This window comes from Myxocyprinus asiaticus, chromosome 37 (assembly GCF_019703515.2).
Source record: "Myxocyprinus asiaticus isolate MX2 ecotype Aquarium Trade chromosome 37, UBuf_Myxa_2, whole genome shotgun sequence".
In the NCBI taxonomy this organism is placed as follows: Eukaryota; Metazoa; Chordata; class Actinopteri; order Cypriniformes; family Catostomidae; genus Myxocyprinus; species Myxocyprinus asiaticus.
In genome coordinates this window covers 27,670,150-27,686,977 of record NC_059380.1, presented here as the reverse complement: position 1 = coordinate 27,686,977, position 16,828 = coordinate 27,670,150, and the positions used below count along the sequence as shown (strand labels likewise).

Genomic DNA, 16,828 nt, shown 5'->3' with positions numbered 1-16,828 from the left:
AGGTTCGTTCAGCGAATGCGCATGCGCTTAAACGGTTTGATTGACAAGCGATGTCTGTATCTGAAAGGTGATTGGCTCTATTACCTGTAAGGCGGGACTTTCTATTCTACATCCGTTGGCCGTTCTAATTTCTCCCATTCATTTTAATAAAAGTGGCCCGTCTCTGCTTAATACTCTCTACTATTGTTGAACATTTTATTATCTGAATCATCTGAAGTTTATTATGCATAAAAATTTGTTAATAAAATATTGTTATTGTTATTATTCTAAATCTTCTTTTCTTTTTTTTCTTCTTCAGATAGATAGCTTGAGCTTTTAACGGTCTTCTAGTATTTTTGGGAAATAATTTTTCAGAAAGAAAAACAGCAAGTACATCGCCGTTCCCAGACCCTATGTATTATTTTAAGTAGATAATTCTGCAATGAAATATGATAAATATTAATATTGCTATTGACATTATAGTAGTTTCATCTCGACTGCTGAACATTACTTTGACATTGAGTTCGTGGCTTGGTGAAACTAAATGTATTCAGTAGGCTGTCGTATGTAATGAGAGTGTGTAGACAATTTTATGTAAATGTAAACAGCAAAAAGTGCTCGATCGAGGATAAATGTAGTGAATACATTTGATTTTATGTAGGTATGCGCATAGATTTTGGTTGTAAACTCATAAACGAGTTCGGTTCTGTAAGATATGGTTCAGATCAGAGAGAACCAAAATATTTAAAGACAGCGTAGACAGCTTGAGCTTCGTTTGGGAGAGTTCTAATTTTGTCGCGTCGCGTTTTAGCGTAGCGTTCTAGTCTATGATTGGTCGACTGGGTGTTGACGCCCGGATTCAGTCCACACACAGCAGTGCAGACAGTTTTGCTGATCACAATTCTAGCGTTTTAGTTTTGTCGCGTCGCTGGCATTTAAAAAGTTTAAGGGGTCATGATACTGTAAACATGTCCAGAACAGTGTAGAGTGCCTGTATATTTACAGGGGTTAATGAGTCAGGCGCTGCCCTGGGACACCTAAGTCACGCTATTGACAGCTATCTCTTCCGCGTTGGCAAGATTGCAGGTGCTGTGTGTGTTTCTACACGTCATTCTCTCACTAGAGTGTGTAATAATCCCAGTCACTCACATAAACTTCAGTTCATAGATGAGCACTCACTGCACAGCTATGTCATCACTGGACTCCGATGACAGCTACGATTTCGTCTTCAAAATAGTTCTGGTCGGAGATGTCGGTGTCGGCAAAACTTGTGTGGTTCAGCGTTTCAAGACCGGTATATTCATCGAAAAACAAGGAAACACCATCGGAGTGGATTTTACCATGAAGACGTTGGAAATACAGGGGAAAAGGGTTAAGGTTTGTAGCCATGTAGGCCATGTCAAGCTACGCTCATTATAGCCATGTATATTATAGTTATATAATTCAGGCAGTTATATATTTTGATTAAATGAAACCATTATCCAAGTGTTTCTAAATTTACCCAAAGCCCTTACAACATTTTCCTTTGGTGGCCAGAGTTTGCACCTAAATATCTTTGCTACAGTTTTTATTATTACTACAGTAAAATCATAATAAATGTAGTATTGTATATAATTTATTTTGGCTATGACAGTTTTGGCTAGTACTAAGTTACAACAGCTGTAATAACACATTTAATAACAATGGTATTTTGGCAGATGTCATGGTAACCATGGTACATTTTTATAAGGAAGGAGTCTGCTGACTTTGCTCTGCTTCCTTTGAACGTTGGCATTCATGACGTGGAGAAAATAGAAGTGAAACTACTTGTAGAGTTTGTTGTTGACTGTTGGGCTCAAAGATGGCACGCAGTTTCATTGGACCGTTATCTAACAGCCACGTCAAGGAGTTAAGCTGTAAACAATGTATGATAAATTAAACCATCTATAATGTCCATTTAGTTTTATAGACTTTTAAAACTTCGACAGTGTCCTTCTTTAGATCTACCTGGGCTGGTTATAGTATGTAGGAGTGTGATTGATCTAAAACATTAGGATTGTGTTTCATTGATTGTACAAAAAATGGATTATGGCGAGACTTTGTATTTATATGAAAATCACAGTCTTAAAAGGATCCTTTCACGAGACATCTGTTTTGTATTGCTAACACGATTACCATAGGCCAGACAGAGCAAGGTGCATTGTGGAATGTAATGTTTATTGTGCACTCAAAAAAAGAAGAAAAGAACGTTCACTATCGTCAATGTTACTCAATTCTCCCATGTTCATATTACACAATTCATGTAACCAAGGAAACTTAAATTAACTTGTAAATAAATTAGTTGTTTCAACCAAGAAAATGTCTTGTCAGCTTTACTTAATCCATTTTTTATTTTTTATTTTTTTTGTTTAACTGAAACTGGGCAGAGGATTTCTATTTCCCAGCATGGGACTCGACAGAAAGAGAAAATGTTCAAATTAAGGATTATTTTATGTGTCCTTGTGCAAGACGTGCAGTGTTTTGTTGTTATGTTGAGAGTTATAAGAATTTCTGTTATGTTGTAGTTTTGGGGGTCACAATCATGGTGAAGAATGGAGCTTGAGCCTATGTTGAGGACCATTACCAAGCTGCACCTAGTAGTGTTTCGTACCACCATATATTTTGCATGCTAACATTTACTGTCACTAGCTAGCATTTCACTAAATGAGTTTCATTTGAGTAATTTTGACATGTTACATTTTGCTGGGTTTCCTTATTCATTTAGGATCCATCTACTTAGTATTTACGATTACATGGTAATTTTAATTTAAGAAAACTCATTTCAAACATGTGGGGCACTGTCCATGATTGATTCAAGAGTTATTTTTTGAGTGTATGATTACATCAAACCATTTATAGCTAAGTATGTTGCAGTCATGTGTAAATGAAACAATCAAATTAAGAGGTCTTCTTATGAAAAAAAAAAAATAATAATTACTGTAACATACAGTAGCGAAATTACAATGGTCCAACTTTCAGCAGGCCTTTGACTGCTAACTCAGCCGGTATGGGGCTCCATTGTGAAATCTTGTTTCATTGGCTGACTGATCAGCACTTTTTTATTGTCAGGGTTGAGGCCTTGTTCTTGTCAATGTTACACTGTTGTCTTTGACCACGACATTATTAGTTAGGCTGCTCAGCTCAGCCAGTGCAGAGCTGAGTGTTATTTTCTCTCTTTCATTCTGTGTGTTATGCATTTTTGAAGAAAAGAGTCTATTTAATGTAAATAAATAATGTAATATACGAAAACATGTGTTATTTAACTGGAATGGGTTTTTTTTCTGTTGCAAATGGCGATATCTAGAGTGTAGGGAGGCTGATGAATGAACATAAAACAATTTAAGGATATCAAATAAGGTTTACACAAAATTTCTGAAATTTAAAGAATAACACTTATTTTCACAAAATGTTCTTGCAATTCACTAAAACATTTTAAAACAAAAACTGTCGAAAGAAAAAAAAAAATTGGCCAATTATTTTGCTCTTTAACTGGCCTGTAAATTGTCCAAATGTGCTCTGTTTTCAGCTGATGCGGATAATCTCTGAGTGGCAAAATATCAGTCCATTAATCTGTCTGGCCAGTATATCAGTCTATCACTAGAAACATGTATAGAGAGCCCAAGATATCCCCTTCCTCTCATAATTTGTTGGATAAATGACCTCAAGTAAGATATACACTCACCAGCCACTTTATTAGGTACACTTGTACATCTGCTTATTCATGCAATTATCTAATCAGCCAATCGTGTGGCAACAGTGTAATGTATAAAATCATGCAGATATGGGTCAGAAGCTTCAGTTAATGTTTACATCTGTGGTGATGGCGGCGTGGTCATGTATCTGTCTGTGGGAGAGGGAGAGCGGTAAGGCTCGTCACCTGGGCTGTCATTATCTCTAACACCTGTGTTTTGTTATTGTGATGGCGGAGGGAGACCAGAAAAGGCCGACGGACTTATCAGTATGCAGAGAGAGAGAGACTGTTCCTGCATGTATGACAGAATTACAACTAGTTTGTGTGTATACTTGGTCACTAAGAGCCCTTTATGTTTAAGTTTTTGTGAGTGATGCTGAAGAGTAATAAAATACTCACATTGACAGTTCGCTGCCTCCTGACTCCGCCATTGCTCAGATTACGAACTTGTTACAACATCAACCATCAGAATGGGGAAAAAATTTGATCTCAGTGATTTAGACTGTGGCATGATTGTTGGTGCCAGATGGGCTGGTTTGAGTATTTCTGTAACTGCTGATCTCCTGGGTTTTTCACGTGTATAGAGAATGGTGCAAAAAACAAAACAAAATAACAACCAGTGAGTGGTAGTTCTGTGGATGAAAACGCCTTGTTGATGGGAGAGGTCAACATAGAATGGCCAGACTGGTTCGAGCTGACAGAAAGGCTATGGTAGCCCAGATAACCACTCTGTAGTGAGCAAAATAGCATCTCAGAATGCACAACATGTCGAACCTTGAGGCGGATGGGCTACAACAGCAGACCACGTTGGGTTCCACTTCTGTCAGCCAAGAACAGAAAACTGAGGCTGCTGTGGGCCTACCTTTTGTGTACCTCAGCAGAAATCCAGATTTGTAAGACCAGGTGATGTTTTTCCAATTGTCTACTGTCCATTTTTGGTGAGCCTATGCCCACTGCTCCCTCAGTTTCCTGTTCTAAGCTGACAGTAGTGGTACCCGGTGGGGTCTTCTGCTGCTGTAGCCCATTCGCCTCAATGTTTGACCTGTCGTATGTTCATAAATGCTTTTCTGCATAAAACTGTTGTAACGTGTGGTTATTTGGGTTACCGTAACATTTCTGTCAGTTTGGACCAGTCTGGCCATTCTCCTCTGACATTAACAGGCCATTTTCACCCCCAGAACTGCCACTTGCTGGATGTTTTTTGCACCATTCTCTTTTCACTCTAGAGACTGTTGTGCATGAAAATCCCAGGAGATCAGCAGTATACTCAATACTCAAACCAACCCGTCTGGCACCAACAATCATGCCACAGTCTAAATCACTGAGATCACATTATTTTCCCCATTCTGATGGTTGATTTGAACATTAACTGAAGCTCCTGACCCATATCTGCATGATTTTAGACATTACACTGCTGCCATACGATTGGCTGATTAGATAATCGCATGAATAAGCAGATGTACAGGTGTACCTAATAAAGTGTCCGTTGAGTGTACAAGTACAGTAGTAGCTAGAAGAGTGGGAATAATGGCTGCAATGTTGTGGTACAGTTACAGATTTGGGATACAGCCGGACAGGAGCGGTTTCGCACCATCACACAGAGTTATTACCGCAGTGCCAATGGTGCCATCATCACTTATGACATCACAAAGAGAGCCACTTTTCTGTCTGCACCAAAGTGGATGGAGGATGTAAAGAAATACGGTGGTTCCAACATTGTTCCTCTTTTAATTGGTAAGTGTAAAGAGAAAGTATGAGTGTATCTGATGATTTTATACTGTGTTTTCTAGAAACTGTCGTTGCTTGATAAAATGCATTAGGAAAGCCCACTTACACCTGTCTACTTATAAAAGATTATCCCTCCAGAGCTGTGTGCCATTCAGTAATGAATTGAGACTGCCTGTTAAATTCCAAGTCAGTTTCAGAATTTACATTCAGATTGAGGCAGCAAACAGGATGCAACAGTTAACTGATATTAACTGGTTCTCAGTTAACTGTTAATGATACATTTAATTTTTCTTTATGAGTTACCCATAAACAAATACACACAACATAAAAGAGCCAGAGTCATAACATGCTATTTTCACATTGACATTGACATTTAACATTGACATTTTGTTATTCATTTAAAACATTTACTGTACAACCCCAATTCCGAAAAAGTTGTGACAGTATGAAAAATGTGATTTGTGAAAAAAGGAGTGATTTGTAAATTATATTCACCCTTTGCTATTTTGAAAGCACTACAACTACACATTATGATGTTTTTCCTTGTGAATTTCATTGTTTTTTGAAAATGTACAGTAATTTCAAATCAGATGATTGTAACATGCTCCAAAAAAGTTGGGAGAGTCGAGTGTTTACCATTGTGAAACATCACCATTTCTTCTAACAACACTTATTATGCATTTGGGCACTGAAGACACACGTTTGTTAAGTTTAGAAAGAGAAATCATCCATTATGTAGGTCTTTAGCTGCACAATAATAATATATAATGTGTAGTTGTTAGGGCTGGGCAAAAAAATCTATTATTCGATTAATTTTTTTTATTTGGCCAAATCTATATCTATTCTGAAAAGCAGTGGATCGATCTTCGTGTACTGGATCTGATTAGCATGAATCCTGCAGCTTAGAGGTCCACAACTCCCAGGCTTTTGCGAGTGGAGCGCATCTAACGTGTACTGCGGGAGAAGTGGATGTGAACACAGAGATGGTGTGCAACAGCTAAATCCGTCCATGTAGCACAGGTTGACAGAGTACAACTACTCTGTAGCCAGCAGTTATGTATGTGTGTGTGTGTGTGTGTGTGCTCCAAGAGTGCTCGCTATGTGGATTCACGCAAGAATGCTCAAAAAAGCTTAAAAAGTCTGTCAAAATAGCCATCTGGTGACTTATCAAGGTATGAATGTAAACACAGAGAATCAAAATATTTAAATTATAAATGTGTAATTCCAGCTCTGTCACTGTCTAGCATGTCATTTGTAATAATAAAACAACAATAACAAGAAAACAATGTATATATACAAATATATAAAATTTGAGGGGGTGGTCTACAGGTCTCCCCCTGCTGCTCAGAATCCTGTAGGAAACACTGAAATCATATTTATTTTTAAATTGGTGTTCCATGTACAGCTTTAGAAACATCTCCCCAATTAGTAGTACTGAATTTTCAATGTCTAATGAATCAATTTTAATCGAACCGAGAATCGAATCGAATCGAGATCTTGTGAATCGAAATTGAATCGAATCGGGGCATCTGTGCCAATACCCAGCCCTAGTAGTTGTAGAGCTTTCAATATAGCAAAGGGTGAATATAATTTACAAATCACTCCTTTTTGTTTTATTAGCATTTTTCATACTGTCCCAACTTTTTCAGAATTGGGGTTGTATAACTGAGGAGGTAGGCCTATTACTTTGAGGAAGATAAACAACACTCTAATTTACATATTTTAATATGATTATTCAACTAAACATTAATGTTTGTATTGTATTAAGCATATCAATTTAAGAAGTAAAACTTGTGATATGGCTGATATGTTCAATGGAAGACCTTTTAATTATTTTTATATTACAAGCTACAGCCTCAGTGGACAACACAAGTAAAACATAATACTATAGTAAGCCTATGCATTGCCCACAATAAAACTGTAAACTAAAGACACAAAAAAAGGATTCAGTTATGATGGGGATGAAATATAATTTTTTAAACATGAAAATAAAATGCAGAAATTTGCAATATAACAATTAAAATAATAAACGGTTCTCCTTAAAAGGATAGTTCACTGTATGGACCTACAGAGCTGAGATATTCTTCAAAACTTAATTTGTGTTCTGCAGAAGAAAGAAAGTCATACACATCTGGAATGGCATGCAGCTGAGTAAATAATGAGAGAATTTTAATTTTTGGGTGATCTATCCCTTTAATCGTTTCTTTGGAAGTAAATGTATAATATACAGATGGTTACACCCTAAAATAATGAAATCGGTATTATAAACATCTTGAGATGACATTGCTGTGGTTTTGAGGTTCCCTAAGTGTATGTGTGCCACTGTTTTCTTATTTCTTTTACCCTAGTCGAGGAAATGCACAAGTTGTTTTATCACTTTCCATTGCCCTATGAGCAGGTAATTTTTTTATGAAGTGTGGACATGTTTAAAAACTATCCGCTAAAAAAAAAAGAAAAAAGCAAAGGAAAGTGATAAAAACAACTTGTGCATTTCTGTTTTTATGCAGTTTTAGAAATATAGGATCTGTTGTAGTCTGTTTTGTATGAGTGAGACAAGTAAAGAGAGCTGTTGCATAATTCTATTCTATGTGCATGGTGCTGTATGACGAAATTAATCTTTGTTTTAATGACAGTGTTAATTGTTTAGCTAACACTAGAATCCTCACGAAGTATTCTTGATGTAATGCGAGTGTGACTATACAATCTGTTTTGGCAATCCTGGCTTTTTCATTACCAGAATTTATTAACACTACTTTAATTTTCTATTACATACATACACATTGAATTTATTGTGAAAACTTTATTTTGCACCACAGGTAATAAATCAGACTTGACCAACTTGCGTGAAGTTCCCTTTGAGGATGCGCAGACCATGGCTGAGCAATTGGATTGTGTTAATACCATTGAGACTTCAGCCAAGGACTCTAGTAATGTGGAAGAGGCTTTTAACAAAATGGCAACTGAGCTCATCCTCAGACATGGCGGGCCCATGTTCAATGAAAACGTGACGGACAGCTTTAAACTTAACAGCAAGGATGTGACCAATGAGGGCTGGGGATGTGGGTGCTGATGACAATAAAAGCTTTGTTACTACTCAGTTATAAATATATAAATCAGGTACTATCAGTTTGTGCTTGTTTTAAGCAGAGAGATGCTGCATTGTAAGGATGCACTGGAGTGATTCAGAGTATGCACAAGACAAGGAACCAGTTTATGATGGACCCACAGAACAGCACCATCTGAATTTCTTATCCCCGTTAACTGTGATTAATTCCGATTACCAAGGGCAAAATTCTCATGGTGTCACATAGCTTGTTGCACATTTTTTCCATGTGTTTTTTTTTAAATCATAACCACTCTAAAAAAAAAATATAGAAAATAATATTAATATATTCTCTTGTTTATTTTAAACTTATAAGGACATGTTAAGGTTTCAGTGTGCTGAAACATCAGTGATAAAGTAATTTTGTACTGTAGTGATTGCCCATGGACCTTAGTCAGGGTAGACTATTTTAATTTGACAAATTAAAACAATGCTTTGAGGGATATATTTACAGTCTGTTCAGATACACTGGCGGCCAAAAGTCTTTTGAATAATGTACAGATTTTGCTGTTTCGGAAGGAAATTGGTACTTTAATTCACCAAAGTGGCATCAAACTGATCACAAAGTATAGTCAGGTCATTACTGATGTAACAACACCATCACTATTTGAAAAATGTAATTTTTGATAAAATCTAGACAGGCCCCATTTCCAGCAGCCATCACTCCAACACCTTATCCTTGAGTAATCATGTTAAATTGCTAATTTGGCACTAGAAAATCACTTGCCATTATATCAAACATAACTGAAAGCTATTTGGTTCGTTAAAAGAAGCTTAACATTGGCTTTGTGTTTGCTTTTGAGTTACCACAGTATGCAATGGACTGGCATGTCTTAAGGTCAATATTAGGTCAAAATGGCAAAAAAAGAAACAGCTTTCTCTAGAAACTCATCAGTCAATCATTGTTTTGAGGAAAGATGGCTATACAATGCTTGAAATTGCCAAAAAAAAATGAAGATTTCATACAAAGGTGTACACTACAGTCTTCAAAGACAAAGGACAACTGGCTCTAACAAGGAGAGAAAGAGATGTGGAAGGCCAGAGGTACAACTTAATAAGAGGTACATCAGAGTCTCTAGTTTAGGAAATGGATGCCTCACATGCCCTCAGCTGACAGCTTCATTGAATTCTACCTGCTCAACACCAGTTTCATGTACAACAGTAAAGAGAAGACTCGGGTGCAGGCCTTATGGGAAGAATTGCAAAGAAAAAGCCACCTTTGAAACAGAAAAACAAAAGAGTGGGCAAAGAAACACAGACACTGGACAACAGATAATTGGAAAAGAGTGTTATGGATCTTAACCCCATTGAGCTTTTGTGGGATCAACTAGACTGTAAGGTGCATGAGAAGTGCCCGACAAGACAGCCACATCTATGGCAAGTTCTACAGGAAGCATGGGGTGAAATGTCACCTGAGTATTTGGACAAACTGACAGCTAGAATGCCAAGGATCTGCAAAGATGTCATTTGCTGCACGTGGAGGATTTTCTGATGAGAACTCTTTGAAGTAGTTTAAGAAGTTCTGAAATTATTTTCAAATTGTAATAATAATTTTTCACATTATTAATGTGCTGACTATACATTGTGATCAGCTGAATGCCACTTTGGTGAATAAAAGTATCAATTTCTTTCCATAAGACCAAAATCTGTATATTATTCCAAACTTTTGGCCGCCAGTGTAGTTCTCCCAAAAAATTAATGTGGACGTTTTTTAGTCGCCCTCATGTTGCCCCAAACTTGTGTGAATTTTTTTTTTTCTTTTTTTCGAGGAACTCAAAAGGAGTTATTAGGAAGAATGTTAGCCACAGTCACCATTCACTTTCATTGCACCTTTTCTCCATATTGTACATTGAAAGTGAATGGTAAAGCTGTCAGTCCCTAACATTCTGCCCATCGACAAATATTTTCATTTTCATTTTGGGTGAACTAACATTGTAAGGTCACAGGTCACATCAAATCATTGTAAACCATGTTTCCAAGAGTTTTTTTTGTCTACTAAAAATGTTTTATAAAGACATATTTACAATGTTCGCCAACTGAACGTTCTACACCAAGGTATTCAGTACAATCTATCCCTCACAGTCTCTTGTTCATTTACGTCATCAAATTAAATATGATGACTTCCCTGACGAAGATCCATTGATTCTTATTTATTTTGCTAATGGTTTCTTAACTGTTGCAAGACCTTGGAATAGTAACTCACTAAGTTTAGTTCATTGAGTACCATCTATATTTCCAAATTTTAGAGCCACTCAAGATTTCAAGAAGTGTTTCAAGCACTGATTCTGTGAAATGATTGGAGTAGACATTTGCACAAGAGCACAGTTTGAGAATAAACGATAAGACTAATCACTGAATTGGTCTTTGCATCAGTTATTTGATTAAGCATTGTGTCATGTATACTTGGACAGATATAAGAACACTGTAGCTCAACTAATCAAAACCCGCTCTAGCTCGATTAGAACTGTGCATGACTGAAAATCTTGTTTGACCGTTGTGGTTACCATTCACTTTCATAGAATAGAGCAGCTTGGACATTCTACGATAAACCACTCCATAACTTATTTTGTGTCCCCCTGAAAAAGAAATTCATATGGTTTGGGACCATTTTGTACAGAAGGTAAGAAAATGATGACATATTTTAATTTCAGAGTGCACTAAACATGGTATCATCAGCCATGACCCAATTTCAACAATGTTTTAATCAAATGTTTGCATTTTAAGATGGGCTTGTGTTGGGCTGTTTTCTGTACATGGATGGACATCTGCCATTCTCTTGGGAAAATTGGTTTGCAAACTAGGTTTACTCTACCCTCCTAACAGTTGCCATTGTTGGTTAACTTATTTGATTTGAATAATGTACCAATGACTTACGTATGTAAAAACAATGTTATAAACATGACATAATACCAGAAGAGCCCATTTAAAAAAATGCTTGACTTTTCTTGCAACCTTTTTGAACTGACTCTTTATTATAGATGTCAAATTGGCATTGTTATTTTATAGTCATTCTGCATTCATTTGAACATGCCACAAAGCCTTGTTAAATTAAAATAGTTTATTATACCAGCTTTTTTAAAGCAATAATTCGTTTTACTGTTTAATCTAATGTTTTTATGATAATACCACAATTATTATTTGCAACAAGGTTACACAGAATAATTATAAAATAGTGTCAGTAGCTGTTTCATCTCAAACGAGCAGTAACTAGAGCCATTTTAAATGCAATATCTTATGTTCTATTTAGATTTGCAATATCTTCTTATGGTTAACAGCTCAATTTGGAACTTTTTATATATATCGCTGATTGATGTTTTGGTGTTTTATAATAAATCAATGTGTACTGTATATTCAGTATACAATATGGTGGTTAAATTTTAAGAATGTAAAGAGTTTAATTGTACATCTTCTTTCGTTGTTTTGAAGAAAAAAATTACTCTGCTTTATACAGAATTTTTGCTTAAGCATATGAGTAAAAGAAGACAGTATTTGAAATACAGTAATGCCAAATGTACTTTACAACGGTAAATTAAATTGGAAGAGGATTCCTAAGAGTATATATAGTGCCTTTAAAACTTTTTGGTATTGGTGGCAATATAACATTGTAGTTTTTTTTTTAATGTCTTCATGATTTACTACTATGCATTTTATGTCGTTTTGTCAATCAGTTAAAAAGCTTTGCTTGAAAGACGTAATCCATTTGTATTTGGTGTTAAATTGATATTTTATTATTTTATCAATAAAATTGTCACAGCATAAATTATGTGTAAGAGAAAGTCTTATTCTTCCTTTTTATGAAGAATCCATCTAAATGTTCTTTAACAAGAAATATAATCTTCCATATCCATAATTTATCTTGTTTTGTTTTGTTTCAAGGGACAAAAAGGATATTATGTCCATCCTTTATTAATTTAGTATACTACTTTTGCACATTTGCTTAATTACAGTATATCAGAGCTGCTAGACTTTAATAAACCTGCTTTATCTTCAAAGAATATCCATAAGGTTGTTGTTTTTTTCCAGTACAAATATGTACTGTACTGAATAAAACTTAAAAATAAAACCATAATATCAATGTAACAAAAAACAAATAAAACATAAATAGACTTAGAAAAAGTGGAGGAGGATGTAACAATTACTTATGTAATGGTGATAAAACAATACTCTGAACACTTCTGAACATTTGTCTTATGGCACAATGCAAATTACATGGCTGATGCAGTACTACATTCTTATTATTTGTCGCACAACTGGGAATACTAAAAAAGCTTAGACTTAAAGTAAAGTACTGTAATTTGACATAGGCTTTAACAATGTCAAACTATTGTGAAAATAATAGTATTAATAATGGTCTATGAAATTATACAGCACTGTTTATTAAAGAAAATCCTCAGGCAGACTGATAGCCCTGAATATCTAGATTCAGACCCAACCACTTACAACCCCCATAAAGTGTACTTCAGGTATACTATATGTCTATCTAATCACACTAGAGAGTAGGATATCCAAATCAGAAACAAATCTGTTCAGTCTGCTTAGGGGCATACTAAGATAATGAATTTAATAGCTTATGAAAAAATACTGCTGACACAAACATTTCATAGAGTTCAAATGAAATCATGGTAATTAAGCTAAAATGTCACAATATCTTTAAAGATTGCTCCTGGTTTGTCAGTTATGGGTTGTGCTTATTTGTTGAGGTTTTCTCCAAAAACGACATACTAAAATGAAAATACTGTGTAATATAGACAGTAGACAGTATAGCATAGTACTAAACATTGCAACACAATAAGTAATATCAGTATGTTAGAATAATTCACCTTAGAATACAAATTCAGTCATTATTTACTGTCAACTTTCAGCAAAAGCAACTTATGACAGCTTTGTGTGAGAAATTTAAAGTGATACTCAGGTTTCAGTACAAGGTAAGCTCAATCGACAGCATTTGTGGCATAATGTTGATTACCACAAAAATGAATTTCGACTCGCCCCTCCTTTTCTTTAAAAAAGCTGGGTGGGTGCTGGGTAGCTCAGCGAGTAAAGATGCTGACTACCACCCCTGGAGTCGTGAGTTTGAATCCAGGGCGTGCTGAGTGACTCCAGCCAGGTCTCCTAAGCAACCAAATTGGCCCAGTTGCTAGGGAGGGTAGAGTCACATGGGATAACCTCCTCATGGTCGCTATAATGTGGTTCTCCCTCTCGGTGGGGTGTGTGGGGAGTTGTGCGTGGACGCCGCGGAGAACAGCGTGAAGCCTCCACATGCGCTATGTCTCCGCAGTAACGCGCTCAACAAGCCACGTGATAAGATGCGTGGATTGACGGTCTCAGACGCAGAGGCAACTGAGATGTGTCCTCCACCACTCGAATTGAGGCAAGTCACTATGCCACCATGAGAGAAAAGGGGAGAAAAAAAATAAAAAATAGAGGCAAAAATCGAGGTTACAGTGAGGCACTTATAATGTAAGTGTATGGGGCCAATTTTTTTAGGGTATAAAGGCAGAAATGTGAAGCTTATAATTTTTTGAAAACTTACAGTACATTAATTCTTCTGCTAAAACTAGCATATTATTTGAGCTGTAAAGTTGTTTAAATCATAATCTTTCCAGTCAGTTTTGCTGACAGTACATAGTCATGGCAACAAACTTATAAAATTGGCTATAACTTTACACAGAAAAGGTTAGTAAGTGATTTTATCACACTAAAATCATGTTAACACATATTGTTTACGTCTTGTGGCTGTACAAGTGAGCTGTTTAGAAAGAGTGAGTATTTTAATGTTTACGGATTGGCACCATTCACTTCCATTGTAAGTGCCTCACTGTAACCTCGATTTTTGCTTTTTTTAAAGAAAAGGAGGGGCAAGTCAAAATTTATTTTTGTGGTAATCAATATTATGCCACAAATGCTGTCGACTGAGCTTAACTTGTATTGAACCCGCAATATTCCTTTAAGCTGTTAGTCAATGATAATCTTCGTATCTAGATAGCTGTTAACTGCTATGAATACATAATTGAGATCATTGAGATCTGTATGGTTTTGTGAACAATTTCAATCAATCAATTCATTTGAAAGATCTGACTCAGAAGAATAATTTGTTCATCAAACAAGTTATTTCTTTCATGATCATCAAGGAGATCTAAGCCAGATATCCAGATCGTTTGTTCTACCCATTAAACTATCGTATGGCTTCAGAAGACTTAAATAATGCATGAGTCATATGGACTACTTTTAAGATACTTAAATAATAATTTTATGGTGCTTTTGCGTTCTTTTTGAAGCTCGAAAGCTCCAAACCCCATTCTTAAATTGCATGGAAAGAAACGAACAGTGCACTCTTCAAAATGTCTCCTTTTGTGTTTCATAGAAGATGAACAGTTATGGGTTTAGAATGACATGGGGCTAAGTAAATGATTCTTGGGTGAACTATTCCTTTAATTTAACTAAACTTCTGTCCCAAATTTTTCCATCTCAAATATGAGTTCAACAGCAGCATCCACGTCCTGTACGATTCTCTCCGGCTCAACCAGTGCAGGGTCAAAATGGAAGTCACGATGCCCATGGAAGACTGTCTCTTTGATACACTGGTTAGCATCTTTAGGCAACTCCATGTGGGGATTAAAGACTCCTGTGCACACCAGAATAGACTTGCAGGACATGGCAGAGGGCGACGCGAGCTCACTTTCCCAACCACTGTCCATGTCCACCTCCTGCGGGACAGCTGTGGGTGCCCCAGTGCCAGTCACCACCTTTGCCACTGCTTTGGTGGTCTTCCTGGCTATTCGTTCCTTGAGGTAGCGATTGTAGAGGTTGGCACCATAAATATCAGTCATCAGGTTGTCCCTATTTGCATTTAGAGGTTAACAAAGATTTAATTGCTTTTTAAAACTTCATCCACTGACTTAATGAAAAGACATTAAGAGTGACAGAAACAAACAATTATTAAAAATACAGTGCATCCGGAAAGTATTCACAGCGCTTCACTTTTTCCACATTTTGTTATGTTACAGCCTTATTCCAAAATGGATTAAATTCATTATTTTCCTCAAAATTCTACAAACAATACCCATACTGACAACGTGAAAGAAGTTTGTTTGAAATCTTTGCAAATGTATTAAAAATAAAAAACGAAAGAAAAATCACATGTACATAAGTATTCACAGCTTTTGCTCAATACTTTGTTGAAGCACCTTTGGCACCAATTACAGCCTCAAGTCTTTTTGAGTATGATGCTACAAGCTTGGCACACCTATTTTTGGGCAGTTTCTCCCATTCTTCTTTGCAGGACCTCTCAAGCTCCATCAGGTTGGATGGGGAGTGTCGGTGCACAGCCATTTTCAGATCTCTCCAGAGATGTTCAATCGGGTTCAAGTCTGGGCTCTGGCTGGGCCACTCAAGGACATTCACAGAGTTGTCCTGGAGCCACTCCTTTGTTATCTTGGCTGTGTGCTTAGGGTCGTTGTCCTGTTGGAAGATGAACCTTCGCCCCAGTCTGAGGTCCAGAGTGCTCTGGAGCAGGTTTTCATCAAGGATGTCTCTGTACATTGCTGCATTCATCTTTCCTTCGATCCTGACTAGTCTCCAAGTTCCTGCCGCTGAAAAACATCCCCACAGCATGATGCTGCCACCACCATGCTTCACTGTAGGGATGGTATTGGCCAGGTGATGAGCAGTGCCTGGTTTTCTCCAGACATGACACTTGCCATTCAGGCCAAAGAGTTCAATCTTTGTTTCTCATGGTCTGAGAGTCCTTCAGGTGCCTTTTGGCAAACTCCAGGCAGGCTGTCATGTGCCTTTTACTGAGGAGTGGCTTCCGTCTGGCCACTCTACCATACAGGCCTGATTGGTGGAGTGCTGCAGAGATGGTTGTTCTTCTGGAAGGTTCTCCTCTCTCCACAGAGAAATGCTGGAGCTCTGTCAGAGTGACCATCGGGTTCTTGGTCACCTCCCTGACTAAGGCCCTTCTCCCCCGATCGCTCAGTTTAGCCAGGCGGCCAGCTCTAGGAAGAGTCCTGGTGGTTCCAAACTTCTTCCATTTACGGATGATGGAGGCCACTGTGCTCATTGGGACCTTCAATGCTGCAGAAATTTTTCTGTACCCTTCCCCAGATCTGTGCCTCGATACAATCCTGTCTCTGAGGTCTACAGACAATTCCTTGGACTTCATGGCTTGGTTTGTGCTCTGACATGCACTGTTAACTGTGGGACCTTATATAGACAGGTGTGTGCCTTTCCAAATCATGTCCAATCAACTGAATTTACCACAGGTGGACTCAAATCAAGTTGTAGAAACATCTCAAGGATGATCAGTG

At 37.0% G+C, this 16,828-nt stretch overlaps 2 protein-coding genes across 3 annotated transcripts in view; one reads left to right on the top strand and one right to left on the bottom strand.

Annotated features, from left to right (window-relative positions):
- The window catches only part of nuf2 (UF2 component of NDC80 kinetochore complex), a 63,592-nt gene that overhangs the window by 28,538 nt on the left and 18,226 nt on the right, over positions 1 to 16,828 (bottom strand). The gene's annotated exons all lie outside the window — the stretch shown is intronic.
- On the top strand, positions 856 to 14,950 carry rab43 (RAB43, member RAS oncogene family). Its single transcript, XM_051675528.1, has 3 exons — positions 856 to 1,356; positions 5,239 to 5,422; positions 8,233 to 14,950. Exons 1-3 carry the CDS (start codon positions 1,147 to 1,149, stop codon positions 8,484 to 8,486), a joined length of 648 nt encoding a protein of 215 aa, XP_051531488.1. The 5' UTR covers positions 856 to 1,146; the 3' UTR covers positions 8,487 to 14,950.

What these genes read in the sequence shown, in the direction of transcription:
- rab43 (XM_051675528.1), top strand. Translation starts at nt 1,147, where the DNA reads ATGAGCACTCACTGCACAGCTATGTCATCACTGGACTCCGATGACAGC. An exon ending in TACAGGGGAAAAGGGTTAAG is followed by an intron (nt 1,357 to 5,238) that starts GTTTGTAGCCAT and finishes GTTGTGGTACAG; the next exon opens with TTACAGATTTGGGATACAGC. An exon ending in CATTGTTCCTCTTTTAATTG is followed by an intron (nt 5,423 to 8,232) that starts GTAAGTGTAAAG and finishes TTTGCACCACAG; the next exon opens with GTAATAAATCAGACTTGACC.